General features: G+C 37.9%; 1 protein-coding gene and 1 long non-coding RNA gene across 5 annotated transcripts in view; both read left to right on the forward strand.

Moving 5' to 3' along the window:
- The first annotated feature begins 4,718 nt into the window (after positions 1–4,718).
- On the forward strand, positions 4,719–13,944 carry NABP1 (nucleic acid binding protein 1). 3 transcript variants are annotated; one of them, XM_063695057.1, is made up of 6 exons: positions 4,719–4,852; positions 5,958–6,096; positions 8,961–9,032; positions 10,746–10,821; positions 11,245–11,311; positions 12,606–13,944. In XM_063695057.1, exons 3-6 carry the CDS (start codon positions 8,971–8,973, stop codon positions 12,773–12,775), a joined length of 375 nt encoding a protein of 124 aa, XP_063551127.1. In that variant the 5' UTR covers positions 4,719–4,852; positions 5,958–6,096; positions 8,961–8,970; the 3' UTR covers positions 12,776–13,944. The 3 variants fall into 3 exon arrangements, with proteins under 3 accessions (XP_063551127.1, XP_004033018.2, XP_063551126.1); XM_004032970.4 differs by lacking the exon at positions 4,719–4,852 and adding an exon at positions 4,941–5,673; XM_063695056.1 differs by lacking the exon at positions 4,719–4,852 and adding an exon at positions 5,072–5,206.
- A 3,509-nt stretch (positions 13,945–17,453) lies between these two features.
- The window catches only part of LOC129531922 (uncharacterized), a 51,107-nt gene continuing 41,829 nt past the window's right edge, over positions 17,454–26,731 (forward strand). For both annotated transcript variants that reach the window (XR_010129651.1, XR_010129652.1), the window contains exons 1-2: positions 17,454–19,160; positions 20,222–20,435. This is a non-coding gene — a long non-coding RNA (uncharacterized lncRNA). The remainder of the gene's footprint in view (positions 19,161–20,221; positions 20,436–26,731) is intronic.

Below are 26,731 nucleotides of genomic sequence, written 5' to 3' on the forward strand. Positions count from 1 at the left end.
GGGGAGCGGGGAGGGATAGCAGTAGGAGGTATACCTAATGTAAATGACGAGTTAATGGGTGCAGCACACCAACATGGCACATGTATACATATAACTAACCTGCACATTGTGCACATGTACCCTAGAACTTAAAGTATAATAAAAATATATATATATATATTTAAAAAATAAAAAAAAATAAAATATGTTGATGACTGAGTCCTACCTTGGGAGATATTGATTTAATTGTTTTAGACTGGTTGTCTCTCTTTTTGTGATATTAGCAGCCTTTGGTGAAGTTACTGAGATCCATTAGTTCATTAGGGGCTCTAGGTGGTAATCTTGTTAACATCTCTGAGCTTGTATTTTTTTCATACACAATGTGAAAGGGTTAGCGTACGTTACCTGTAAGCATCCTTCCCACTGGGATATGCTGTGCTCCTATGGGTAATACTCTTAATTAGGGGTTTGTTTGAAAGCATTTACTCTTTCTTCCTGGTGATTTACTGGCGTATGTTTGTGTGCATGTATGTGAGCTTGATAATGCTCCAAAATAAGAAAAGGTATCCATCTTTATTATAGAGAAACCACAATAGTAAATCAGAATTCTAAAAAGAGACACCAAGCCTTCTACTCCAACATGTCAGGCATGATATTAGTCTCCTATACATACTGTCACATACTCCTTATAGGGCCTGTTAAGGAACAGGGCTCTGCAACTGGGCCAGCTGGATTTTTAAAAACTGTTATTTATTTATTCATTTTATACATAGGGCATGGGGAAACATCAGAAAACAGTAGCAAGCGACTCTTTTTGAAGCATTTTGGCACCGTATGTTGTCCCATCAGTCTTCAGTTAGTTCATTTGCTAATAATATTTTCTTAATCTGAATAAACAATAAATCCAGGTACCTATTTGAGGTATGATACATTTGAAAAGCTTTTTAGAACACAGAAGCCAAAGTTGTTCACTGTATCATTAAATATCATTAAAAAGATGCTGGGCACAGTGGCTCATGCCTGTAATACCAGAACTTTGGGAGTCCAAGGCAGGAGGATTGCTTGAGCCCAGGAGTTTGAGACCAGCCTGGGCAACACGGTGAGACCTGGTCTCTACTAAAAAATAAAGAATAACAATAATCAGCCAGGTGTGGTGGCATGTGCCTGCAGTCTCAGCTATATGGGAGGCTGAGGCAGGAGGACTGCTTGAGCCTGGGAAATTGAGGCTGTAGTGAATTGTGATTGCACCTCTGCATTCCAGCCTGGATGACAAGACCCTGTCTAAAATTAATAATAATAATAATAATAATAATAATAATAAAAAAGATAATGTAGCTGAGTTGAATTAACCCATTTAGGGATGCATTTTTTCCCAAGGGAAACTACAGGGTCATTCCTCACAAGTAGATTTCACTATCCCCACACAATCAGATTTGGGGGATCAGATAACATATTAACTGCACTTATCACTGTGAATTACAAAGCCTTCGAAAAATGCAATTACCCATTTAGATAAACAAAGACATGCACTTTTTAGGGCAAATAACCTTTTTTTTGTAGAAAAAGTTATTACATGTAACAGGCAGTTATTTTGAAATGCAAGCTTCATAACTTATTATAAAATGAGATCAATCACTTCACATAAGTAACACATCAAAAAGTATAAATCAGACCATGTCTGGTGGCTCATGCCTGTAATCCCAGCACTTTGGGTGACTGAGATGGGAGGATTGCATGAGCTCAGGAGTTTGAGACCAGCCTGGGCAACACAGTGTGATTCCATCTCTACACAAAATAAAACAATTAGCTAAGGTGTGGTGGTGCACACCTGTAGTCCCAGCTACTTGGGAGGCTGAACCTGGAGGATCACTTTAGCAGAGGAGTTCCAGATTACAGTGAGCTATGGTGCAGCCACTGCATCCAGCCCGGGTGGGTGACAGAGTGAGACCTTGTCTCCAATACAAAAACAAAACCCAAAATAGTGTAAAGTGCTTATAAGTGTAAAATGCCTGGCCCATAGCAAGTGCTCAGTGTATTTGCATTTATCACTATAGGGATGATTTGTGTGGCTGTTGCTGCAATCATTACTAAACATTACTTCTGAGTCTTTTGGTTAAATTGTTTTAGGGAAATTAAGAAAATACCATTTGTTTGAGTTTTTTTTTGTTGTTTTTTTAGTTGCCAATTATGTTACAAAGTGGATTATACCTGTAAGGTGAGCGAGCACACTGTGGTTCTTGTTAATTTTTTAAATTGTTAAGTTTCCCTATACAAGATATTTAAAATCAAACAGTACTTGGTACAAACAACTGTTTCATTGATGTTGTAATAGTTTTAAATAGATGGATAGTGCAAACAAAGTGAAAATAATTTTGGTAATTCCAGAAACCAAAACGTGGGAGTGAGCATGGGTACTGAGTGCTGGGTAAAATTTACAACAAAACCTTTATCAATGAGGACCCAGATAACAGAACCTTCTATGTCCAGGATTCTAATGGATGCCCTTCTGTATTACAGTGGATCTCACTAAGCATCTTTACACTAAAACATGGTGTTGAGGTTCTGGACGTAAAGTGGAAGAGTCCATCATCTCAGAGTAAGCTTATGTTTAGGCTGTGAAAAATGAAGGCTTGAAGAACAACAGCCTTAGAGAAAAGAAGACCATGAAGTAATCTTGTGTATGTATTAAAGAATCAGCAATATAATCATTATGACCTAAATGAGTAGACTGAGTGGCAGATCTATTTCACTGAATGGTAATATAAGAAAAGATATTTGCATAGCAATAATTGTCTCCTTGACATCTCCTTTTTCTTTTTATTAACCACACCTTTGGGAGTGATTTAGAGGTAGCTGAAACCAACTAGCCTGGGCTGAACGGTTTCTGTATTGCCCAGACCATCTTGTTTCTCAAGGCTGCCTTTCGTTTTGGTTAATGAGAAAGCATATGGTTGCCATTTCCTTTCTGAGAACTGCTGAGTTAGTAGGGAAGGAAGTAGATGTTCAGCTGAGTTCTGTCCTGTGGGGGAAGGGAAGGGCTGAGCCACAGCTTGGAGTACCAGCTTCTGCTTTTGTGGGGCTTGATTTTCTGTGTCTGATTTCTTTTTATAAAATGTTCATATAACTAGCCTGAACAGCCCAACCTAATCCCTTTTCTGGGGGCAAATGATTGAGAGTTGAGTGGCAAACTTTCTTTGCCCAAACTCTTGGCCGTAACTCTTAACATTCTTAATTGGTTTCCTGTCTATTCTTAATCTTTTTAAGATCTTGTCAAACCTTAAAAAAAAAAAAAAGAGCTCTGCCTTAAATATTGCTTCTGTGAGAATATTTTGCCTGTTTAAGAAAATACAGCTTTGAGTACAATCCAATTGAAGTGTCAAGTCCTGCCAGATAACCATGGTAGAATTAGAGCTTCTGATCTGGATTGGGATTGAGGTTGGACGCTGGCTCTGCCATTAACTGGCATGTTTCATCATTTGTTTTATTTGGTGTTGAAATTATGCTTATAATTTTATTTTACACCACTTTCCAGTATGACATCAGTGTCTTTGGCACCTTAGGCTTTATTAGTTCATGAAATGGAAGCTTCTGTTTCCTTAAAAATGCCTTGACTCTCTTGCTAATGTTGTGATAATGTTTGCAACTCTTTCTAGGGCTATAATATCTATGCTGCTTGTTTGCAAATACTTGGGAAGTGGTGGTTGATCTAAAAATACTCAGAAAGAATGGGGAAAAAATTAAGGCTTCTGACACTTTTCCCAACATTTCTGTTACCATCACCAAGAGTTAACTAGATGATTCTTTAATGCCCCACTACTTTATTCTGCTATTTTATTTCTTCAGTCTGTTTTTGACTCTTATAATGACACCACTGCAAGTTAAGTCTAAACATTACCTTTAGGCTGGAGAGCTCTGGGGTCAAGATTGACTAGATTTAAAACCCAGTTCAGCCATTCTCTAGCTATCTGGTCTCTGGTGAGTTCCATCGCCTGTAAAACGGGGATTAAAAAGGGGAAAATACTGAGTATGTACTATTTGCTAGGCACTAGTTGGACAATTTATGATCCATTTAATCAATCTTCTGCTAGGCAGGGATCCCCATTTTATTATGGTTAAAAAGCTGTAATAAAAGCCAATTGACCTAAAGATCTCACAAGTAAATAGGTGGAGCCCAGGTTTGCCTCTAAAGCACATGCTCTTTTCACTGCGCGACATAAAAAAAACTTTATTAATCTTTTTTTCCAGATTATGTTTCAAGGGTTCCCACTGCTGTTGAATAATTAATTCCTTTTAGATGTACAAAAGCAAGTGCAAAGTAAAAGAAGAAAAGCTAAATGGGGAAGGTGTGTAATACGAGAGGCAGGGGGCAAGGAAAAATGAGAAGTCTGCAAAGGAATTTACGTCCTATCTGCTTAGCATTACACAGTGGAAGGCCACGTCAGACATTTGTGTTGCAGTCCTGCCTGCTCAGGGGTTGCTGGGTGACCTTCTGCAAATTACCTCATCTTTCTGGGTTTCAATTTAAGTATGCCTGAAATGAGGCGGTTGAATTGATCTCCAAATTCCCTTCTGGTGCTAAACTTCCAGCCTTGTAGCCACTGACGCCTTCACCATCCCAGCCTGTTTTCCCTTGGTACCGGACCAGCTGCCCTTGCCCGAACCCTGTTCTTCCTCGACTGCGAACTTTCTAACGTACTCACAGGTTCTAAACTCCACCGTTCCTCGTGACCGAGGGACTAAAGGGCCCGGGCAGGGGCTCAACTCTGAGAGAAAAAAAGGCAAGAAAACTCCAAAGTTGGACAGCAAGCGGCAGAAAACTGCACAGCAAGAAGGCGAAACCGAACAGAACTGCTGCTGCGCGGCGACAGCTGAAGTGAGCGGAGAACGGGAGGGCGGGGGAGGCGGGGCCGAGAGCGATTGGAAGGACGAGGGGGCGGAGCCCGCGCTGACAGCCCCCGGAGAGGAGCGAGGGAAGCTCTGCGGGCTGCGGCGGCCGGGTCCCGCCCCTTCGCTTCCCCTCCCCAGCACCAGGCGGGCGTGGCAGCAGGCGTGCCGACGCAGCGTGACTTCACAAGGGGAGGGGCGGGCCGAGGGTCCTGCCGGCTCGCGGGCGTGTTCGTCAGTCGCTGTTTGGGACACTGGGTGTGCGGTGTTCTGTCTCCGCTCCCGTTTCGCTGTCACAGCCCGTTCCTTCCCGGAGCCCGGGACAGGCTGGGCGCGCGCCCGTGTGAGTGAGCGGGACTCAGGGCAGAAGTGTCCCCTCACTGCGTTTTTTTTTCCTTTTATCCAAAGAACGGGGCAGTTAGTACGCTTGCCTTCCTGTCGCCCGGTTGGGAGCGGGGTTGGTGTGCGGAGTGGTTCGCCTTTTTTTCTTTAGAACTTGTGAGCCTTTTTTTTTTTTTTTTTTTTGGTTTTTCTTTTTCTAGGCTCAGTGCTGTCCGGGCTGGTTTGCCCGGTCCCTGACTAACCGCTTTCTGCCCCTTCTCTCGCCACCCCTGCCCAAGGTCGCCCCTCTGCCTTCGCCCCTGTCCCGGGAGGGTGGGAAGCTTTGACCCCGCCCTGCCCACTCGCGTCTCCGCAGCCGTAGCCGCGCCTGTCCCAATATGAATAGGGTCAACGACCCACTTATTTTTATAAGAGATATTAAGCCCGGACTGAAAAACTTAAATGTCGTCTTTATTGTCCTGGAGATAGGTAAGTGGGGTTTGCAGCCTACTCCACCGCCCGCTGTGCCTCCCGGGGCGGGAGACAGGGGCGCCGGCCGCTGCGCGCTCGGGGCCCCCCTCCTCCTCCCTCCCCTCCCCCACCCACGTGGCTCTAGTGGCCTCCGCCCGAGATCGGATCCTACCTGAGGCGGGAGCCCTGGGCTAGGTCACTTCCCACCTTCCAGATGTATTAAAATACCGGAGGAGGAGTTAGCCTTTCTGGATGTCCTCATTATCTAACAACCCCTCCCTTTGATTTTTAAATCCTCACAGGACGCGTGACCAAAACCAAAGACGGCCATGAAGTGAGATCGTGCAAAGTAGCAGATAAAACGGGCAGCATCACTATTTCCGTGTGGGATGAGATCGGAGGTCTTATACAGCCAGGGGATATTATTCGGTTGACCAGAGGGTAGGTGTGCAAAAAGTCGGGGGACCTAACAGTCTGCAGAATCGGGATTGGCCGGCTCCTGGGATCTTGGCAAGCCCTGAAGTCCCACGCCTTTCCTGTGGGCCACTCTTGAGGAGTTTTGAACTCCTTTGGTGTTAACTTTGGGTGGTGGGCAGCGCTGGGATGTAACAGACCTTTGCAGTGAAAGGCAGTCGGTTTCAGCTGGGAAATCCGCGCCTCTACCCCGGTTTACAGGTTAAGTAGATTTTTAATTATTATTATTTTTTGGGACCGAGTCTCGCTCTGTCGCCAAGCTGGAGTGCAGTGGCGTGATCTCTTCTCACTGCAGCCTCCGCCTCGCGGGTTCAAGAGATACTCGTGCCTCAGCCTCCCAAGTAGCTGGGACTACAGGCGTGTGCCACCAAGCCCAGCTAAGTTTTGTATTTTTAGCAGAGACGGGGTTTCAGAGTGTTGCCCAGGCTGGTCTCCAACTCCTGACCTCAAGTGATCCGCGCGCCCCAACCTCCCAAAGTGCTGGGATTACAGGCGTGAGCCACCACGCCCGGCATAGATTTTTAGTTCTATTCTGAGTCAGTGAGTCTTTTTAGGAGACTGGTATAGTCCATATTTTTTCTTTTTTATAAGTTGTTTTCTCTAGTGTAGTTGCCACTCAGTTGTTTCCCACCCCTTCTCCATTTTTAATGACTTGAAATCCTGGCCAGTATTTTACATATGTTATTTAGAAATGTGGACATAAATGAAAATTATAGGTGAAGGATTTAGCATATTCTGTGATATGTCAAATTTGTACTTGGAAAAAGAGGGAAACTTTACAGTATCTGGAAGGCTCATTCTCCAAAATGATTTCTTGTGTCTTCTGCTGTAAGGTGGATGTTGCGCAAAAACCAAAGGGATACACAGAAAATGTTTGGCAGAAAGGCATCTACAATACCTTCATCCAAAAGAGTCAGTTTGCGGATAGGTGGCTTTAAAAAATACTAGAACTTTTTTTTAAAAAAATAGTTTGCTTTTAGAAATTTACCAAATTTTTATCTTAGGAAGATAAAAGGGCAGAAGAGGATCTTAAAAACAGAATTTGGAAGCTTTTGAGATCAATAAAATTGTAATAATTTATCATTAACTGCAGGGAAAGTGGTGGAGATTGATGTTGGCCTAATAAGTAGAATCTTAGAAGTATTGGAAAGCACTGAGAGTAGGAGCTTAGAGCTCCTTGGTGTTACCTTGCAGGCTTACAACATCTTCAGGAAGTGAGGTAAAGTGTCATCAAAGCAGGAAGTGAGAGTCAGGACTTAGACATTTTCTTCTCATACACTGACTCATGACAGTAATTTAAACTTCCACATCTTTAAAAAACAAAAGAGAATTCCTTCTTAGGGAAGTATGGTGAGGATTGATTAGTATAATTGGAGTTTTTGGCTCCCCAAATATTTTTCACCCAATGATTGAAAGTATTTTTTACGCTAAAAACGGCATCTTATTTCAAGTATTTCATGTTCTGTAGTGACAGTCATAGGTGTTTCCATCAAAAAAATTATTGGAAAATTAAACTTATTAGTTAGGTACTATAGAATTTTAAGGGGAACAATTACCTGGGAGTACAATTTAAACGAAAATTAAAAACTGTAGAAACTCTATTTACTACTTCAGTATGACCTTGAGAAGTTACTACACCTCATACTTCAGCTTCCTCTTCTGTGAAATGGGAATAATTATACCTTATTTACCAAAACAACACACTCAGCTTGGAGTCTGGCTCATTCTAAGGCCCTTAAATTCTGGTTGAATCTAAGAAAAGTAGCTTTTGAAGAAAAACATACCTAACATCTAAATAATGGTTCAAATATCAACATGTTTATCAGAATACCCTGAAAACTTACCTCAGTGTTCTCATTTCTTAAAGTGAATGTTAAATATTTTAATTGTAACCAAATTTTTTCTCAAAATACGGGTTAATTTTTATTTTAGTAAGGTGAAATGTTAATGCACTGTATCCTAAGCCACTCTTTGTATAACTTAAGAGTGGTGAATGGTGTCTTTAATAAATAACCCTTTAATTAAAATAAAGAGAACTGTATAGTAAGTTAAAGTCATGAAGTTACCATAGTAGTTGTACAGAGAACCATTGAGAACCAAACCTTGGATTGATTTTATAATATTAATTTACCTTTTTCTTAGATATCTAGGATTATTTTATGTAGTGATGCTGTCTGTTTTCAGAATTGTTCGGAGTAAACATTTGCCAGTTTGTTTACTACAAACCCAGCATGGTATTAAAAATCACATGTTTGGAAAGGCAGATAGGTGAAGATTTGTGACCTTAGTGTTTTTTTTAGCACTTTGAAATTCTGCCAGATCTTCGGTAGCTTAGGAATCCTGTGTCTTTTATGGAGGCAGAAGGAAAACTGTTATATCATTATTTGACTAGACTGTAAATGAAACATTAGGATGATTTTACATATCTTGTGGCTGAAAAATAGTTTCTGTTTAAATTTCTGCAATTAAAAGCTTTTGTTTTGTTAATTGACTAAAGATGTGATCATTGGGTATAATAATACTGGCTTTGCGAAAAGACTTATTTTCCAGAATTTATTATGATTTAGATAATTATGTCAAAATTCGACAGAATTTTTGTATTCTTTTGTAAATAGCAAGTTATCAAAGTTAGATTTATTGTATTTGATTTACTATGGTGGATAGAGAGGGCTTGATCCTCACTTCTACCATTTGATTTACTATGGTGGATAGAGAGGGCTTGATCCTCACTTCTACCTTAATACAAAAAATATATAGTGTGAAGATTTACTTGATTTAAATAGAAGAAAATAAATATATTTCTAAAGAATTAATGTTTCTTTTCTCTCTAGGTATGCATCCATGTGGAAAGGATGTCTGACACTTTATACTGGAAGGGGTGGTGAACTTCAAAAAATTGGGGAGTAAGTATTAAAATGCATTTTGTATAATTGCATATATTATAAATGATATCTACGGAATAATTGGTAGGTATGAAATGTAAACCTCTTTGGCTTTTTTGACTAGTAAACTGAATGTCTTTGGTACCTTAATTGAAAAAATAACTTCGTGTGTACAAATTTAACACTTGTCAGTACTGTTTTCTGTGGTTGAAAGTGTCAATTTTTCCTGGCAAAGAGCAGTAGAAGAAGCTGCAGTTGAGACCAGCCCTAGTGGAAGCATTTCTGTAGGTTTTAGAAATGTGCATTTTTTAGGTGTCACAAGAGCCATTTGAAGTAGATTCTCTTTTGTAGTGATTCACCATATACGAAGCTAGTGATTCACCAAGTTTCAGGCCATAAGTTTAAATTTTCTTTTTCTTTGGTTATGGATGAATATGTACTCATGTTAAAAAGGACTTGCAGCAATGAAAACTGAAGTCCTCTATTTATCCACAGTCTAGGTGCGGTGCAGGCAGCCGCAATGCGAGATTCCATACACTACTACCCTGGTAATGATCTCCACCCTGACCTGGAGGAGCCATCCTCTCTAGGGGTGTAAGGTAATTCAGCCTCCATGTTAGCCTAGACATTGGGTTGTATTCATGAAGTATGGTACAGGCAATGAGCCAAATCATCAGTCCATTCTGTTTGGTTAATGCTCTGCCATCTACTTAATGCCTGTCAAATTGGAAGATATTTAAAGAGAGAAGCCACAAATGGCACCAGATAAAAAAGGAAAACTGTTCGCCACTGAGGGAATAAGATGCTTATTTGGAGAACCTGTGGTTAATAAGGAAAAGAAATGATCATGCTAGCTTTTAAAGATCAGAAACACTTAACGATTTGCCTTTGTTAGAAGGGAAGTTAGGATTCACTTAGAGTAGCATTAATAGAGTTATGTGTTATGAAAGGTCTTAGTGTCTGTTACTGAAAGGTTCAGGATTCTGTCCTGACCTTCATGTATTCATACAGAGGTGTTGATAATAATGGAGGTAGGTCAGTTATGTGAAAAACCATTAGAGGTCACTCATTTCTTAATGACTGCTCTTTGTCAGGGTCAGTCGAGGATTTACCAAAACTGGTTCTGATTTGTCTTCAGTATGGTGAGGAGCTAATAAAATGCTTCTTTGTAATGTTAGTACACATTATATGGTCAACTTACAGGAAGCACTTGGATAAACTGGTGGCTATGTAGCCTGTTGTTATTATTTATTGCCTAGAAACCACTCTTAACCCTAAATGATTATCTTTGCAGATCCACAGTGATCGATCAAAAGAGGGACTGAATGGGAGTGGGTGAATGGATCGGTGCAAATCCATTACCACTGCTGGAGAAACCACCCTGGAACCCTAAACATGGTTCACTCTCATGTTATTTTTCCTTTGATCAGCTTTTGTGGAAAAACAGGACAGAGATGTTTTTGTGTCCTTGATTTTTGACGTGATTTTTTTTTTCAGCACTAAAGAAGAATTTAAATACAAAATAGAATGTTATATATCTTGTAGACAGTCAAATATTTGATGTTTTATGGGACATAATCATTTGGGAAGTTTTTGTTGTAAATGAAGAGTTAGTTTGTTGCTATTAATTTGTTTGACACATAAGTTCATTCCTAAAAGTTAGAGATGTTACATAAAGAAGGGTTGAGGACTTTATTTCAGAAGTCATTTAATTTTTTCTTTATTTTCTTTCAGATTTTGTATGGTTTATTCAGAAGTGCCAAATTTCAGTGAACCCAACCCAGATTATCGAGGACAGCAGAACAAAGGGGTAATTGTGTAGTATACTTTTATGATTAGGCTAATTTTGACTGTGTTATAATTCTATGATTAGGCTAGCCCTGTTGATACTTAGTATAAAGAAGATAATTTTTAAAAGAATACTTAATTTTTATTGTATGTTTTGTGAGGATATGTATCTGAGGTGTCATCTACTAGATATATGTGCCATTTTGCACTTTGTGGTGTGCTGAGTAATTATCAGGAAATAGGATGTAACAGAGCTCTGAAAGGTTTGGGAAACATTTCTTAACATTTTAACCTTTAATGACCTAGGAAAAATCTTTAAAAAATTTGTTAATTAAAAAAAAAAAAAACCAAACCCAAAACTTTAAAAAAGAAAGGATATAATAATGTTGTAATAATATAATTGTGTTTTTATTCTCATTTGGTTAAATTAAAAACTTTTTTTTAGGCACAGAGTGAACAGAAGAATAATTCCACGAATAGTAATATGGGTACAGGTACATTTGGACCAGTGGGTAAGATTTTGTTTGTGTGTTTCATTTGTGATCAGGTGTAAGAATGAAGAGAGCTGTAAAGATTCACGTGAAAAGCAACGTCTTTAGGCATAAATTAGTGATAAAGGTGAACTACCAGTAAACAGGGAATCCCCAAAGGGCTGATTTTCTAGAAAGTTGATAAACTTAAGCCAGTTTATTGAGAATTCTAAGTTTTCATGATGTCCGTGAAGAGATACCATGCTATTTTTTTTTATTGATTCCTATAAAATTTCTATAATCTAGTGATTACTTACAGTAGATGCAGAATTACTGGTTATTTTGGTGCACTGAAAGCGTTTTATCTTTAGAGTCATAGTTCGCCTTAATTTTTCACATACAAGTAGCTGCTGCTTTAAAAGATGAGCTGAGCCGTTTAAAGGCTAGTGACCCTCAGATGTCATTTAACATGACCCCCAGACATCATGTTCATGATCCTTGTAGCTCTGTTAAAGGTCTTCTGAAGTCTTTTTTCTTAAATATATGAGGAAAAGTCAGTCTTTTGTGATTAGAGTTCATTAGGATGGCTCATGTTTTGGTTTTGTTTTGTTTTTGAGACAGGGTCTTACGCTCTTGCCCAGACTGGAGTGCAGTGGCGTGATCTTGGCTCATCGCAACCTCCACCTCCCAGGCTCAAGTGATTCTCCTGCCTCAGCCTCCCAAGTAGCTGGGATTACAGATGTGCACCACTACCACCCAGCTAATTTTTATATTTTTAATAGAGATGGGTTTTCACCATATGGGCCAGGCTAGTCTCGAACTCCTGACCTCAAGTGATCCTCCTGCCTCGGCGTCCCAAAGTGCTGGGATTACATACAGGCGTGAGCCACTGAACCTGGCCAGCTCATGTTTTATTTGACTTGAAGGCTACATGTCTTGGCATTGCTGATCACATTGTGAGAAACGCTGCCTTTGCCTTTAAAAAGTAGTATAACATTGTCTGTTTTGAGATATTAATCATATTTGAGCCAAATTCCAATATTCACTATTTTGCCCTTTCTTTTTCTTTTATAGTGTAGGCAATGCATTTTTTTACTCTATTAATTTCTAATTTTGATGCCCAAGTTGGCTTTTTTCTATTAATACAGCATCAAGTTAGCATATTTATAGCAATACATTTGGAAAAACTTAGAGCCCACATTGTTTTTTTTCTGTATAAAAATAAAAGTGTGTGCTTTAATATTTTTAAGCATTAATAACATGTTGGCACTTAAGATAGTTCTACTTCTATAGACTACCTCTGAAAATAGTGATGAATTTTTGTATTCTTTTTTAGGAAATGGTGTTCACACTGGCCCTGAATCAAGGGAACACCATTTTTCACATGCTGGCAGAAGCAATGGCCGGGGACTTATAAATCCACAACTACAAGGAACAGCTAGTAATCAAACAGTGATGACCACAATAAGTAATGGCAGGGACCCTCGGAGAGCCTTTAAAAGATGACCTATGCTAAATACTTGTGTAGTTTTTATACTACATGCCCTACTTGAACACTTATTGCACTTTTATTTATTGTTAACTGTGAAAAGTACGTCCTTTATTGGGTTTCCTTTTATATTCTTGGTTTGTTAAGAAGAATGGTTTGTTTTTATAGCAAAACTGTTAAGCTGCTTGAGTCTCCTATTGAAGAATGGGAACACTGAAAAGTAGGGGCATTTATTTTTAGAGTAAAAAGATTATTGGATAGCCTCTAAAAAACCTGCACCCATTTCATGGGTGAGTTACTTAAGACATCAGCTTTATAGCCTCTGTGAGTCTATCTTCTGTATAAGTTTTGTAATATTTAACATAAGGCTTAATGGGAGATGTTCTTTTGTCTTGTATTCAGATATTGCCAACTAAAGCAATAACCATCAAAAAACACAAGAACTTGTCAATGCTAGCTGTAATTTTTGAGTGTTTGTGGCTCTCGGAATGATTGACTTCGTTCAGTGACTACTATTAAGATTTTCCAAGGACTGACTCATCCCAAATTTTTGTTGTATTACCAAAAAAACAGATTCCTTATCAGAATTTGGAATAGAATGTGATCTCTATTGCAACAACTAATTTTAAAAGAAAGCTACATTTATTTTAGAGTAGTGCTCCTAACATGTATTATCAACTTTGTGGATTACATTGGAGGAAAATTTAAAACTGGGGCCTTGAATATTTATTTTTTGAAACTACCATGTTAAATACTGAAGTATAATTTGGGGGAGTTATAAAGTTATGATAAACATTCATCTGATTATTTTAAACAATAGTTGTGGTAGATAAACATACTGGAGGTGAGTCAAATTGAATTCATATAGTAACATGCAGTCTGAAGTCCTAGTTACTTAACAGGTACTCAGCCTGGAGTGAAAATCCTGGGTACTGACTTTGAGAGGAGTGAGTGTGCATGTTGTCAAAGTTTCTGAACACAGTTCACATAGCCTTATTAGCAAAAGTTTTAAGAAATGGCTCTATCAAAGAAGCAATTGCAGCTTTATTCAGAAATATAAAAGTGGAATTTATGTACATGTCATAAGTGGTACCCACTTCCCCTTTTTACTGTAGGGTGGATAACTCTTAGGATTTAACTCTTTGAATATTATCTCTTGAATAAAGCATGTGTTAATGTTAACAAACCTACGTAATTTTTGCCCTTTCAATGACTTACAGTGGAGAGCCAGTACATCTTAACTACTGTTGTAGTGATGGTATCAACCTCATGGTTACTTAGCTCTGCATTTGTTGCTTTTTTTTTTTCCACTTCAAATCACAAAATAAGTAGATTTTGTTTTCTGAAAACTCCATAGCATTTGAATACAAAAAGTTGTGCCGGATTGTTTGCCCTAATTCAGTGTGTTTAACAAATATTTCAGTACATACTATGTATTAGGCACTGTGTGGAAAGTGTTAAGGGGTAGACAAAATACCGAATAATCTCCACAAGTTTATTTGTGGTCTATAGTACTTTTGTAACTGGGGTTACAAAAATTATAGAAATTTTTTTCCTTTGTTCATATGCATATTCATGATTATAATTTGGCTTTGTTTGTGATTAATGTTTTCTTAAGATTTTCACATTATAGAATACCTCAAAAGAAGTTGTCTAAGGATTGGGATAGAGAGTATGTTTCATAAAATTGTAGATGTTTAGAATTTTTAAAAACCCTACAAATTAGTATATGATTGTTTTATATAAGTAAGATAGGAGCAACACTTTAAATTATTTGTGGGAGAATACGGCATTAAAGGTGATTTTAAAAGAAAAAAATTTGGAATTTTAGAAAATTTAAATACTGTCAAGTATGGAATGCTGGGCTTCCAATCCTGGCCTCATTGTCTCCTCACCTGTGATGTTGGATGAGTTATTACACTTGAAATGTCTTTAAGCCTTAGGTTCCACAAGTATGAAAACAAGTAAGTAACAGTATCCTTTCTAGACTTGTTCAAGATTTCCATGTAAGTAATTATAATGACTTCTGACACATAATAATGTCGTCTTATACCCCAACAGTAGGAAAAAAATGCAGAATTCAGTATCGAAGTATTGTTACCCTTTAACACAGTGGTCCCCAACCTTTTTGGCACCAGAGACCAGTCTCCTGGAAGACAGTTTTTCCGTGGGATGGGGGGATGGTTTTGGGATGAAACTGTTCCACCTCAGGTCATCAGTCATTAGTTAGATTCTCATAAGGAGCGTGCAACCTAAATCCCTTGCATACTCAGTTCACAATAGGGTTCATGCTCCTATGAGAATCTAATGCTACCACTAATCTGACAGGAGATGGAGCTCAGGCAGTAAGTCTCCCTCGCCCGCCACTCACCTGCTGGGTGTTCCTGTTCCTAGCAGGCCAGAATTGATACTGATCTAGGGGTTGGGGACCCCTGCTTAACATGTTGAGATTAAATGGAGAAAGACCTAAGCTTTTACTTTTGTGATTGACACTTGCTTCAATAATGTAACCTTGTTCTGTGTTTTTATCATTTATTAACAAATTTCTTTTTTCTTAAGGGAAGCCTCCAAAATCAAAGCAAAGCGAGTTACAATCCATAATGAATATTTGCCTTACCAGCCTACTGGAACACACTCATCAAGAACTTAAGAGGAAGAAAGTTTTCTGCCTTCTTCCTTCCTGGTGCTCTCAGCTATCAACTTTGAAATAAGTTTAAACAACACCTACTGAAAACAAAAACCACTTAGTATAAAAATATCCCCCACCAGAATTGGGTCCCCCATATCATTTCTACAAAACAGTTCTGGAGTGGATCAAAGTCTCATCAGATCAGCTTGCCCCTTCTTGTTTGGGCAGGTTCTAGGAGAAGCTGCTGTAATACAAAAACTGAAAGATGAAATCGTAAAGCTAGATAATGATAATGATATTTAGTGGGGAAGGCTACAGTATGTTTTCCCATAGGCATTTAAACACTCACTTTTTCCTAGTGTACCAACGCTTTATACTTTGTCCCTATAGCCTTTGTAATTTTAACTTTGATGACAGTTTAGGATAACCTGAATATGGGTATTACTGTTAGTCATTTGTATTTTTATCATTTAACATTTTAAATGAATGTTTAATTTGCTGGGTTGAGTAATGCCAAGGGAATGATGCTAAAAACAAATAGATGTGAGGTTAGTGAAAGATTAAAGTTACAATTTATGATACGAGAACTTCTTAACTATAGGAAAGTAGGTAAATGACCCTGAAAGGTTTTCTCAGAAGGTAAAAGTTTTACATCAGTCTGAAGACATATAACTCTAACATTTCAGTTTAGTTACTGAAATGACTTTTTCTGGTGTCATTGAGATACTGGCTGTTTGTTCCAAGCCATTTTAGGCTGAGAATGACTCTTAAGGTCTTCTAATGCATTTCAGAGGGTTCTAGAAACAACAAACTGAACATGATATGAAACTAACAACATAGAATGCCCCCCAAACAAATTCCTCTAACCTCACTGAGTTTACTTGCCCTATTACTACTATTTTTTTTTTTTTTTAAGATCTTCTGTCTCTTGTTTTTGTTTTATCCCTTACCTGATGAAAGTGAACATTTCTAGTGGAGAAAGAAGATCACAGTTCTCTAATATGAGCATTAAGAGAGGGGTACAGCTAGGGGGGAGGTGAAAACCTGCCTCCACTGGGGTGAAAAACAGTGTGCTGAGGTTTCAGCCAGTGATTACACTGGGTAATCAACCAGTCCCATATTTCACAAAGGAGTTGTAATGATTAACAGTTCAGGTATGCTTCTGAGGAAATCTAATTGCGACCTTTGGAAAATAGCATTGTTATGAATGGTGTGGTGTTAACGCCCTGAGGGAAAAGCTAGAAAAACATTTTACTTTTCAGGTGTATTTAAATTACATCCAAATGTTTCAGTGTGCTTTACTGGAGACTGCCTGAGTTTGGAATTCAAATATTGTAACCAAATTACTCCAGGTTTCTGAACTAAAATGATCTATTGATGTTTCTCAAAGTATAGATCACAGAGTAAGAAAAGAGGAAATCAAGTCTGGTTTATGACAAACTTTTTTCCATGTTAACATTGGACCCAAAGATGTTACTAAGAGCTTTTTACTACTGTGAGAGAACCAGCGTGATGTGAAGACAACGAACATTTTAAGAAGTTTGACTAGTAGACATTTCGTTTAAGTCTTTTGGAGGGTCTTGCTTGACAACCCACAATTTTATTGTGGCTCCCCAGGCTTTGAGAATGTGTGGGCTTGGATGATCATTGTTGACCTATAAAAGAGCACAGGTCTCTTGAGAGTTTATTGACACACTACTGATCAGACCCCCACAATGTGTCTCAACCTCTGTTGAAGGGCTAGTGATGTTTAAAAAAACCTGTTATTTCCAATCAGAAATTCAAGTTATGTCTCTTACTCCATCAAAATTTATGCTTTTCAGCATAGGGTAGTCTAGTTTCTTGGTTTGTGTATTAAATGCATATTGAGTAAAATTCTTAATGATTTAGAAACCATCTACATGAGGCTTCCCAGGAACTTGTTAAAAGTACAGGTTGCACCTCTGCATTACTAGAATAACATCAGTGTACATTTGGGAGATCTGCATTTGAAACCCTGAGGTTGTCTGCCTCCTGCCCTTGAGATCTTCCCTTGTATTGAAATTTTATATATATATATATATATATTTTTTTTTCCCCCTCAGTTTCTTTTACCTTTGTGAGGCTAATATATGCTGACGTTTTGGATTGTAAAACAAAAAATTGTGCTTAAAAGAATGTCCCTCCAGAGGGCAGAATTGTTGGGTAAAGCATATAGCGCAGAGCAGAATAAGAGGTTCAGTATGGCCTCTGGATGAGGGTATCGCAAATTTTGAATTAGGCTCAAATAAAATGATTTAAATTATATATCAATTCGAGGATCAGATATTAATTGGGAGGTCACATGACTTTCCTTGAGCCTATCTAGATAAAAGTAAAATGCTTTTTTTTCCTACGTTTTTGAAAATTTAGAGTTTATTGTTGCTCATCTCTGCAAATTAATGTTATCAGCATCTTCTGCCTTCCTCCTGTCCCTCAATTCCCTACTTTACTAAAAGAAGGCTGGCCAAATTGAAAAGTAGTTGAGTTGGAGACTTGATAAATACTTTTGAAAATACTTACAGAAACCACCCTTCATCTTCCACGTAAAGATCTCAGTTCTGTTCTGTACAGAGAGGCAACTACAATGAATATTTTCTGCAAGTAACATGGAAATCATGATTTGATTGCCATGTGTTTCTAATGTTCAGTATTAAATGTTTATAGCCCTCGTAGGAAACAAACTTCTGACCTAAGTTGCTGGACTACTTGAATAGAAAGGTAGTCAGCACAACTAGTGCCATCTACTGGGTCATTGCTGCATAGTTTCTGTCTGTTTAGAAATCTGGCTTAGTTTAACACGTGGGGGAAATGGTTTTGTTCCAATGAATAGCGATTTTTGCCTGATAGTGGTGTAAGTATGATATGGAAAATCCTTAAGGGGCAGTTGGGCCATTTGTTTAGTTTATGAACAATCAACACTGACATTAAATTTCAGTTAAGTAGATGAAACCCTGAACTGCCCCTAAAGCTATAGAAAATATGGGAAAGGTTGCCAAGTTTTGTATTCTCATCACATTTGTCAATATTGTTGGTGAGAAGTGTAAACTGTTAAAAATGCCTTTTGGTGAGTGGTGGTTTGGTAAAAACAATTGAAGTAGAACACGACACTGCCCTTAGAAATTTCATTCCTTTACCCAATGGTATTTGGTAAAATCCTGGCCAAATGACTGCTGCTGTTGTAATTATGTGAGCTTTGCAGAACATAACCTATTTTAAATGCCAGAATGTGCTTCCGTGAAGAAGAACATGGTTTTGGGCTGAGGAGATCTTGGTTTGAGTCCTGGATCTATTTACTGGCTCCAGGACCATGGACCTCGTTATAAAATGATAGTGGGGCTATGTACTCATAGTGTTAGGAGGACTATGTGAGCTAATGTATGCAAAACATCTGCTCCATATCTAAGGGTCAACAAATGTTAAGCCCTTTCTCCATCAGCATTGGAAATAAGATAAAATACTGTTCATTTCTCCATGCCATTATTAGAAAACAATCTTCTATAATTTAAAATCTGAAATATTAAGCAATTTATGTGAATTATTACAATTATGTTCTTTTTTAAACAGTCAAACCAAGTTTTTCCTGTCTTGTCTGGGCACAGACAAGCACTTATGCTGACGGTTTACCGTGACAGCATGTAGGGTTGGGTCTTCATTACAAAGATCTGCCCACTAGCTGAGTACACTGGTGTTTTTCCATTCACCTCTGCCCAGCAGGACAAGATGATGAAAGTACAGAGAACTTGTGGGTCCAGGTTTGTGTCAGAAAGGAGGTTAGTGGCTTGCTTAGGGCCAGGCAGAGGGCACATTGGAAGGAATTCTCTGTTCCCGGTGACAGCCCTTGGGATTGCTGTGCACCCAGAGTTGCGGAGTAATTTATTGGCTTCTGATAACTATAGTATTGGATAACTTCCCAACATTTTATTAAAAATTTTAAACATATAGGCATGTTGAAAGAATTTATACTCACCACCTAGATTTTGCCACTATCACATATCTGTGCATCCTATTAATACATTTTTAATTTTTTTTTTTTTTTTGAGACAGTTTCTTTTACTCAGGCTGGATTGCGATGGTGCAATCTCAGCTCACTGCAACCTCTGCCTCCCAGATTGAGGCGATTCTCCCACCTCAGGCTCCTGAGTAGCTGGGACTACAGAGGGGAGCCACCAAGCCCGGTTAATTTTTGTATTTTTGGTAAAGAAGGGGTTTCATCATGTTGCCCCAGGCTGGCCTTGAACTCCTGGGCTCAAGTGATCCTCTGGCCTCAGCCTCCCAAAGTGCTAGGATTACAGGCATGAGTCACCGTGCCCGGCCAGTCATTAATGCATTTTTAATATATTTTTAGTCAATTGCAGACATCGTACAATTTTCCCTAAACGTTGCAACATGCCTATTCATTAGAGTTCAGTATTTTTCAGGATTTTTTTTTTTGGTTAAATTTACAAAGAAATGTGGAAATCTTAGTTGTGCATTAGTGAGTTTTAACAAATACCTAGGCTTCATTGCAACCTCTAGCAAGATATAGAACATTGCTGTCATTCTAGAAGCCTCTGTAATGTGCCTTCCCCAGTCAATCTCTTTTTCCATGGCCCCAGCAGCCATCATTCTTTCAATACTTTAAAAAACATTCTTATCTGAAGGGAAATTTCATACGTGCCAAAGTCATCTCTAGATTTCTCCAAGTCTTAACCATGCCAGAGTACAGCCAAACCTAGCCCCTTCATGCATCTCAAATAAAGTTCCAAGATCTTGGTATTTTATTCTTTCCCTGTTTCAACTTAGCTCCAACTCTTTTTTTCTTTTTTCCATCAAGATTTAAACCTGTCATCCTCGACATTTGGGGCAGAAACTGCTGAAATGAAGGAGGACTTGCCATCAAAGAACTGGCTGAAAGGAGTTAGCACACCACTCCTCTGCCCTGAACAGCTCTAAGCAAGAGGAGGAGCCTGTGGCAGGGCGTGATATGAAGTCCTCAGAGATAGAGTGCCAAGAGTAGAGGGGGTATCCTGGAACTTCAGTGTTTGCAGGTCAGTTGCTCAGTTCTTCAGAAGATATTGATTCTTAGGCTCTAGTTTTCTTAAGGTATGAGCTGAACTGAAGTGCTCTCTCCTCCTTAGGATTTTGTACTGCTAGGTTGGCATTCAGAATCCGCATAGCCAGAGAGTGTAAGTTACTTGTCAAGCAAAGACACCCCGCCCCCCGCTACAACCCCCTACCCTGAGTCTACAGGGAAACATTCCTGAGTGAAACAGACTAAAAAAATATAGTCATGTGTTCTTTCCCAGTCCATGTGCACGTGCAGGTATGTACACGAACACATGACACGTTATCACTGCCATCAGAGGTGTTTCTGCATTGAACTCCACATATCTGAGTCACATGCATATCAGGTCTTTGCTTTTCTTTCTCATCAATTGTTTAAGGATTCTCTCCTTCCACTTCTTTAATGGGCTGCCTATACTTTGTTGAGCACTAACTATATGCCAAGTACTATGCTAGTGAGTTACCTATGAAAGACCCTGAGAGGGAGGTTTTGTTATCCCCATGAGAAGGATTGAGTAGTTTGCATGAGATCACACAACTAGGCAGTGACTGAGTCCAACACACCAAAGCCTATACTATTACAGTTGAGCAATAGTGAAACATTGAGGCTGCTGCTGACAGTGGATGGTGCTTCATAGAGGATATAGAATTGGAGTTAGTTTTGAAAGGGAGTGTATGCAGAGGGGAAGATGGAGAACAAAATATGGAATTTGACTAATTTACATTTTTACCTGAGATTAGTCATACTTTAAATGTCAACTTATTACAAACCCAATTAGTCAAATTTAAGTCTACAGAAGTGGTATCAGATCAACAGGGAAATTATGGACTCTTGGGTATTGGGATAACTGGATACTCTCCCTAACCACCACACAAACAGTAAAAAACCATGGGTGAATTCTATTAAGAATGGAGAAAATTTTCCAAAAATGGCTCAAAGTCCAGAAGCATTAAAGGAAAGATTGATCAATTTGACTACATTTACATGTTAAAAAATAAAATGACAACGGGGAAAAACATTTGAAACATCACAAAGGGCTAATATTCCTAACATAAAAAGAACTTGTATAAATAGAGAAGACAAAACACACTATGGAAAAATGGGCAAAAGGTATGGACAGTTCACAGAAAAAAAGTTCAAATGGCCCTTAAGTATATAAAAAGATGCTCAACTTCACTCATAATGAAAGATGTAAATTAAAATACCACCGAGATACCATTCTTCACTTTTAGATTGGAAAAAATATGAAAGTTTGAAAACACACTCTCTTGGCCAGGTGTGGTGGCTCATGCCTGTAATCCCAGCACTTTGAGAGGCCAAGGTGGGTGGATCACCTGAGGTCAGGCATTCAAGACCAGCCTGGCCAACATGGTGAAACCCTGTCTCTACTAAAAATACAAAAATTTACTGGGCATAATGGTGCGCACCTGTAATCCCAGCTACTTGGGAGGCTGAGGCAGGAGAATTGCTTGAACCTGGGAGGTGGAGGTTGCAGTGAGCCAAGATTGCACCTCTGTACTCCAACCTGGGCGACGAGAGTGTAACTCTGTCTCAAAAAAGAAAATATTCTCTTGGTAACACTATTGGAATAGGAACATTCACTGATGGAGGAAATGCAAAACTGTATAATCTCTATTATAGGGGAATTTGGCAATTTTACATTTAAATTTGCCTTGTGACCCGGCAATCCTGCTATATTATTCCTTTCATATTGCTATAAAAAAATCTGAGGCTGGGTAATTTATAAAGAAAGGAGGTATTTTTTTTCATGGTTCTTCAGGCTGTATACAAGCAGAGCTGTTAGCATCTGCTCAGCTTCTGATGAGGCCCAGGAAGCTTTTGGTCTTGGTGGAAGAGAAGAGGAGCCAACATATTACATGACGAGAGGAAGCAAGAGAGATACCAGGCTCTTTTAAGCAACCAGTTCTCATGTGAACGCATTGCTACTGAGAAAGTGCCAAACCATTCACGAGGGATCCACTACCTTGACCCAAACACCTCCCCCTAGGCCCTGTCTCCAACAGCGGGGATCGTATTTCAACATGAGACTTGGAGGAGACAAATATCCAAACCGTATCGCCCACGTTTAGGAATGTCTCTTCATGGTAGATGATTTGCAAATAGATGGTGGTATACCCCTTCCATGGAAGCAGGGAAATATGTTTGCACGTCTTTGGTTAGTCCTCTTCTTTTCTACTGACAGTGGGCTTGTCCATGTGTCCTGCATGATCAAAATGACAATAGCAAACTTGATGGCCACAGAAGATTGAAAAGTGCTTGGGCATTGAGCTTGCTCTCTCTTGAAGTGCTTGGAGCCCTGAGACTGCCATAAGACCATATAAATGATCACTAGCTAGCCTGCTGGAGGATGAGAGGTCGCTTGAGAAACCTTGGCTCACAGCCTGCTTACACCAGACACATGGATGAGTCTGTCTTAGACTATCCAGCTCCAGCTGAGTTGCCAGCTGACTTCAGTCACATGAGTGAGAACAACAGAAGGACAGCACTGAGCTCTGCCAAAATTGCTGACCTACAGAATCTTGAGCTAATGAATGATTGTAGCTTTATGCCATTAAGTTCTGAGGTAGTGTGCTATACATAGCAAAAGCTAACTGATACAAAACTAAAGATACAATGGCACAAACATGAAAAGACATGTTCACCGAAGCATTGCCTATAATAGTTAAAGACTGGAAACGACTCAGATGTCCACCAACTCAGGAATGGTTGAACCTACTACAGTGCATTCACCCCGTGGAATACTAAGCAGCTCCAACAGGGGTAGGAAATTTGTATACTTTCATAAAATGATCTTTAGGATAGATTGTTAAGTGAAAAAAACGAGGTGTAGAATAGTTAATAGAGTATGCTACCTCTTATTTAATAAAGGGAGAATATAAATATGTATTTTGCTTTTATTTAGAAAGTGAAAGAATAAGAAACCACTAAAATGATTTTTTAGAAGAAAGCAAGGGGACACAGATGGAAGTTAGATTTCTCTAAATTTACTTTGTTTTGTAGCTAGAACTTTAGAACCATGTCAATGTTTTACATACGTCACACTTATAATCAAGATAAAAAATACTTATACAGTGATGTGTCACTTAATGACAGGGATATATTCTGAGAAATGGTGCCGTTAGGCAATTTTGTCCCTGTGCCAACATCATAGAATATACCTACTGCACACCTAGGCTATATGATGTAGTCTATTGCTCCTAAGCTACAAACCTGTATAGCATGTTACTGTACTGAATACTGTAGGCAATTGTAACACAATGGCAAACATTTGTGTATCTAAACATAGAAAAGGTACAGTAAAAACACAGTATAAAAGTCAAAAAATGGTACACTTGCAAGGGCACTTACCAGGAATGGAGCTCAGAGGTTGGAAGTTGCTCTGTATGAGTCAGTGAGTGAGTGGTGAGTGAATGTGGAGGCCTAGGAAATTATTCTGCACTACTGTAGAATTTATGAACATTTGGGCTACACTAAATTTATAAAAAACATTTTCTTCTTCAATAATGAGTTAGCTCACTGTAACTTACTTTTTAAACTTTTTAAATGTTTTTTAAGTTTTTAACTCTTGTAATAACACTTAGCTTAAAACACACATTGTACAGCTGTACAAAAATATTTTCTTTATGTCATTCTATAAGCTTTTTAAAATATTTTCAAATGTATTTTTTTTTTTAAAGCTTAAAAAAAACATGTAAGACACCCACATATTAGCCTAGACCTACACAGGGTCAGGATCATCAATATCAGTGTCTTCCATCTCCACATCTTGTCCCACTGGAAGGTCTTGAGGGGCAATAACATGTATGGAGCTGTCATTTCCTATGATAACAATGCCTTCTGGAAGGCTTCCTGAAGGACCTGCCTGAGGCTCTTTTTGAGGCAGTGTCACTCTTTTCAGAAATATGTCCATGGTGGTTTACTCAATTTGCTTCTTTTTTATTCATAGATTTGCATATGTAATGCATTGCGCTATACCATTAAGACAGCTATGATGTCACTGCAGTTACAATGTCACTAGGTGATAGAAATTGTCCAGCTCCATTACAACCTTATGGAACCACTGGTGCATACGTGGTTCATTGTGGTCCATTGTTGACTGAAACAGTGTTATGAGGTGCGTAACTATATATCCAAAGCAAAAGCTAAATGAAATAAATGAAACTAATTGTGTTGGTGTCCTAAACACACAGAGGAGAATTACTTCAAGTATTTTTAAAACACAGTCACTTGTCTATGCATTTTTAGTGGATATGCCCTAAAGTATGAAACTAAATTAAAAATAAATAAAAAATTAAAAATAAAATTAATTTACAAATAGTATTAATATTGAATAATAATATATGTTAATATTGTTACTCTGAATCTATTATATACATTTTGGAGGATAAATAACATGCAATTTTGTTAATATTAGGAATCAAGAAACAATATATATATATAAAATCAAAGCTGCTAAATAAAATTATAAATTGTGTTTATAATTACAAATTTGAATTGGAAATATCATTATAAAATCATAATGTATTTCCTTTACAGAAGCACATTTTCTAGCCCTGTTATTTGAAAATCAGTAATGAGCACCCTTAGAATGCAGATTATAGTCTCTAAACGCAATTTTCTGCTAAAAGGAATAAGAATTCCTTGGAGAAATGACGAGTGTATGAGATGAGCTGAAAACATCTTGTTGAACATGAAATAAAGGAAACCCTTAAAAAATACTGCATTTTTAAGGACTTAGGAGCCAATTTAAAGGGATTATTTCTTGCCAAAGATGGGAAATTGTGTATACCAAAACAACAGTTGCGATAAATTGAAATTCATATTAAAATCTGAGAGTTTAAAATTATACTTGGCCAGATGTGGTGGCTCATGGCTGTAATCCTAACACTTTGTGAGGCTGACTGGGAGGACTGCTTGATCCCAGGGGTTTGAGACCAGCTTGGACAACATGGTGAGACCCCATCTCTACACAAAATTAAAAAAATTAGCTGGGTGTGGTGGTGCATGCCTATGGTTGCAGCTACTGAGGGGGCTGATGAGGGAGGGTCCTGTGAGCCCAGGAGATCAAGGCTTCAGTGAGCCATGTTCATGCCACTGCATTCCAACCTGGATAAGAGAGCAAGACCCTTTCTCCAAGGGAAAAAATAAAAAAAATATATATATATGTATATGTATATATGTGTGTATATATGCATATATGTATATATACACACATATATACACATATGTATGTATACACATATACACATATGTATACATATATACACACATGTGTATACATATATACACACATATATGTATACATATATACACACATATGTATACATATATACACACATGTGTATACATATATACACACATATATGTATACATATATACACACATATGTATACATATATACACATATGTATACATATATACACATATGTATACATATATACACATATGTATACATATATACACACATATGTATACACATATACACATATATGTATACATATACACACATATGTATACATATATACACATATATGTATACACACACATATATGTATACACACACATATATGTATACATATATACACGCATATATGTATACATATACACACATATATGTATACATATACACACATATGTATACATATATACACACATATGTATACATATATACACACATATGTATACATATATACACACATATGTATACATATATACACACATATGTATACATATATACACACATATATGTATACATATATACACACATATGTATACATATATACACACATATATGTATACATATACACACACATATATGTATACATATACACACGCATATATGTATACATATACACACGCATATATGTATACATATACACACATATATGTATACATATACACACATATGTATACATATACACACATATGTATACATATATACACACATATGTATACATATATACACACATATGTATACATATATACACACATATGTATACATATATACACACATATGTATACATATATACACACATATGTATACATATATACACACATATGTATACATATATACACATATATGTATACATATATACACATATATGTATACATATATACACATATATGTATACATATATACACATATATGTATACATATATACACACATATATGTATACATATATACACATATATGTATACATATATACACACATATATGTATACATATACATACACATATATGTATACATATATATACA

The sequence above is a fragment of the Gorilla gorilla genome, chromosome 11, assembly GCF_029281585.2.
Source record: "Gorilla gorilla gorilla isolate KB3781 chromosome 11, NHGRI_mGorGor1-v2.1_pri, whole genome shotgun sequence".
In the NCBI taxonomy this organism is placed as follows: Eukaryota; Metazoa; Chordata; class Mammalia; order Primates; family Hominidae; genus Gorilla; species Gorilla gorilla.

Coding starts and splice junctions, on each gene's coding strand:
- NABP1 (XM_004032970.4), top strand. CDS start 5,583: ATGAATAGGGTCAACGACCCACTTATTTTTATAAGAGATATTAAGCCC. Junction 5,674..5,957: donor CTTTATTGTCCTGGAGATAG/GTAAGTGGGGTT, acceptor AAATCCTCACAG/GACGCGTGACCAAAACCAAA. Junction 9,033..10,745: donor GAACTTCAAAAAATTGGGGA/GTAAGTATTAAA, acceptor ATTTTCTTTCAG/ATTTTGTATGGTTTATTCAG.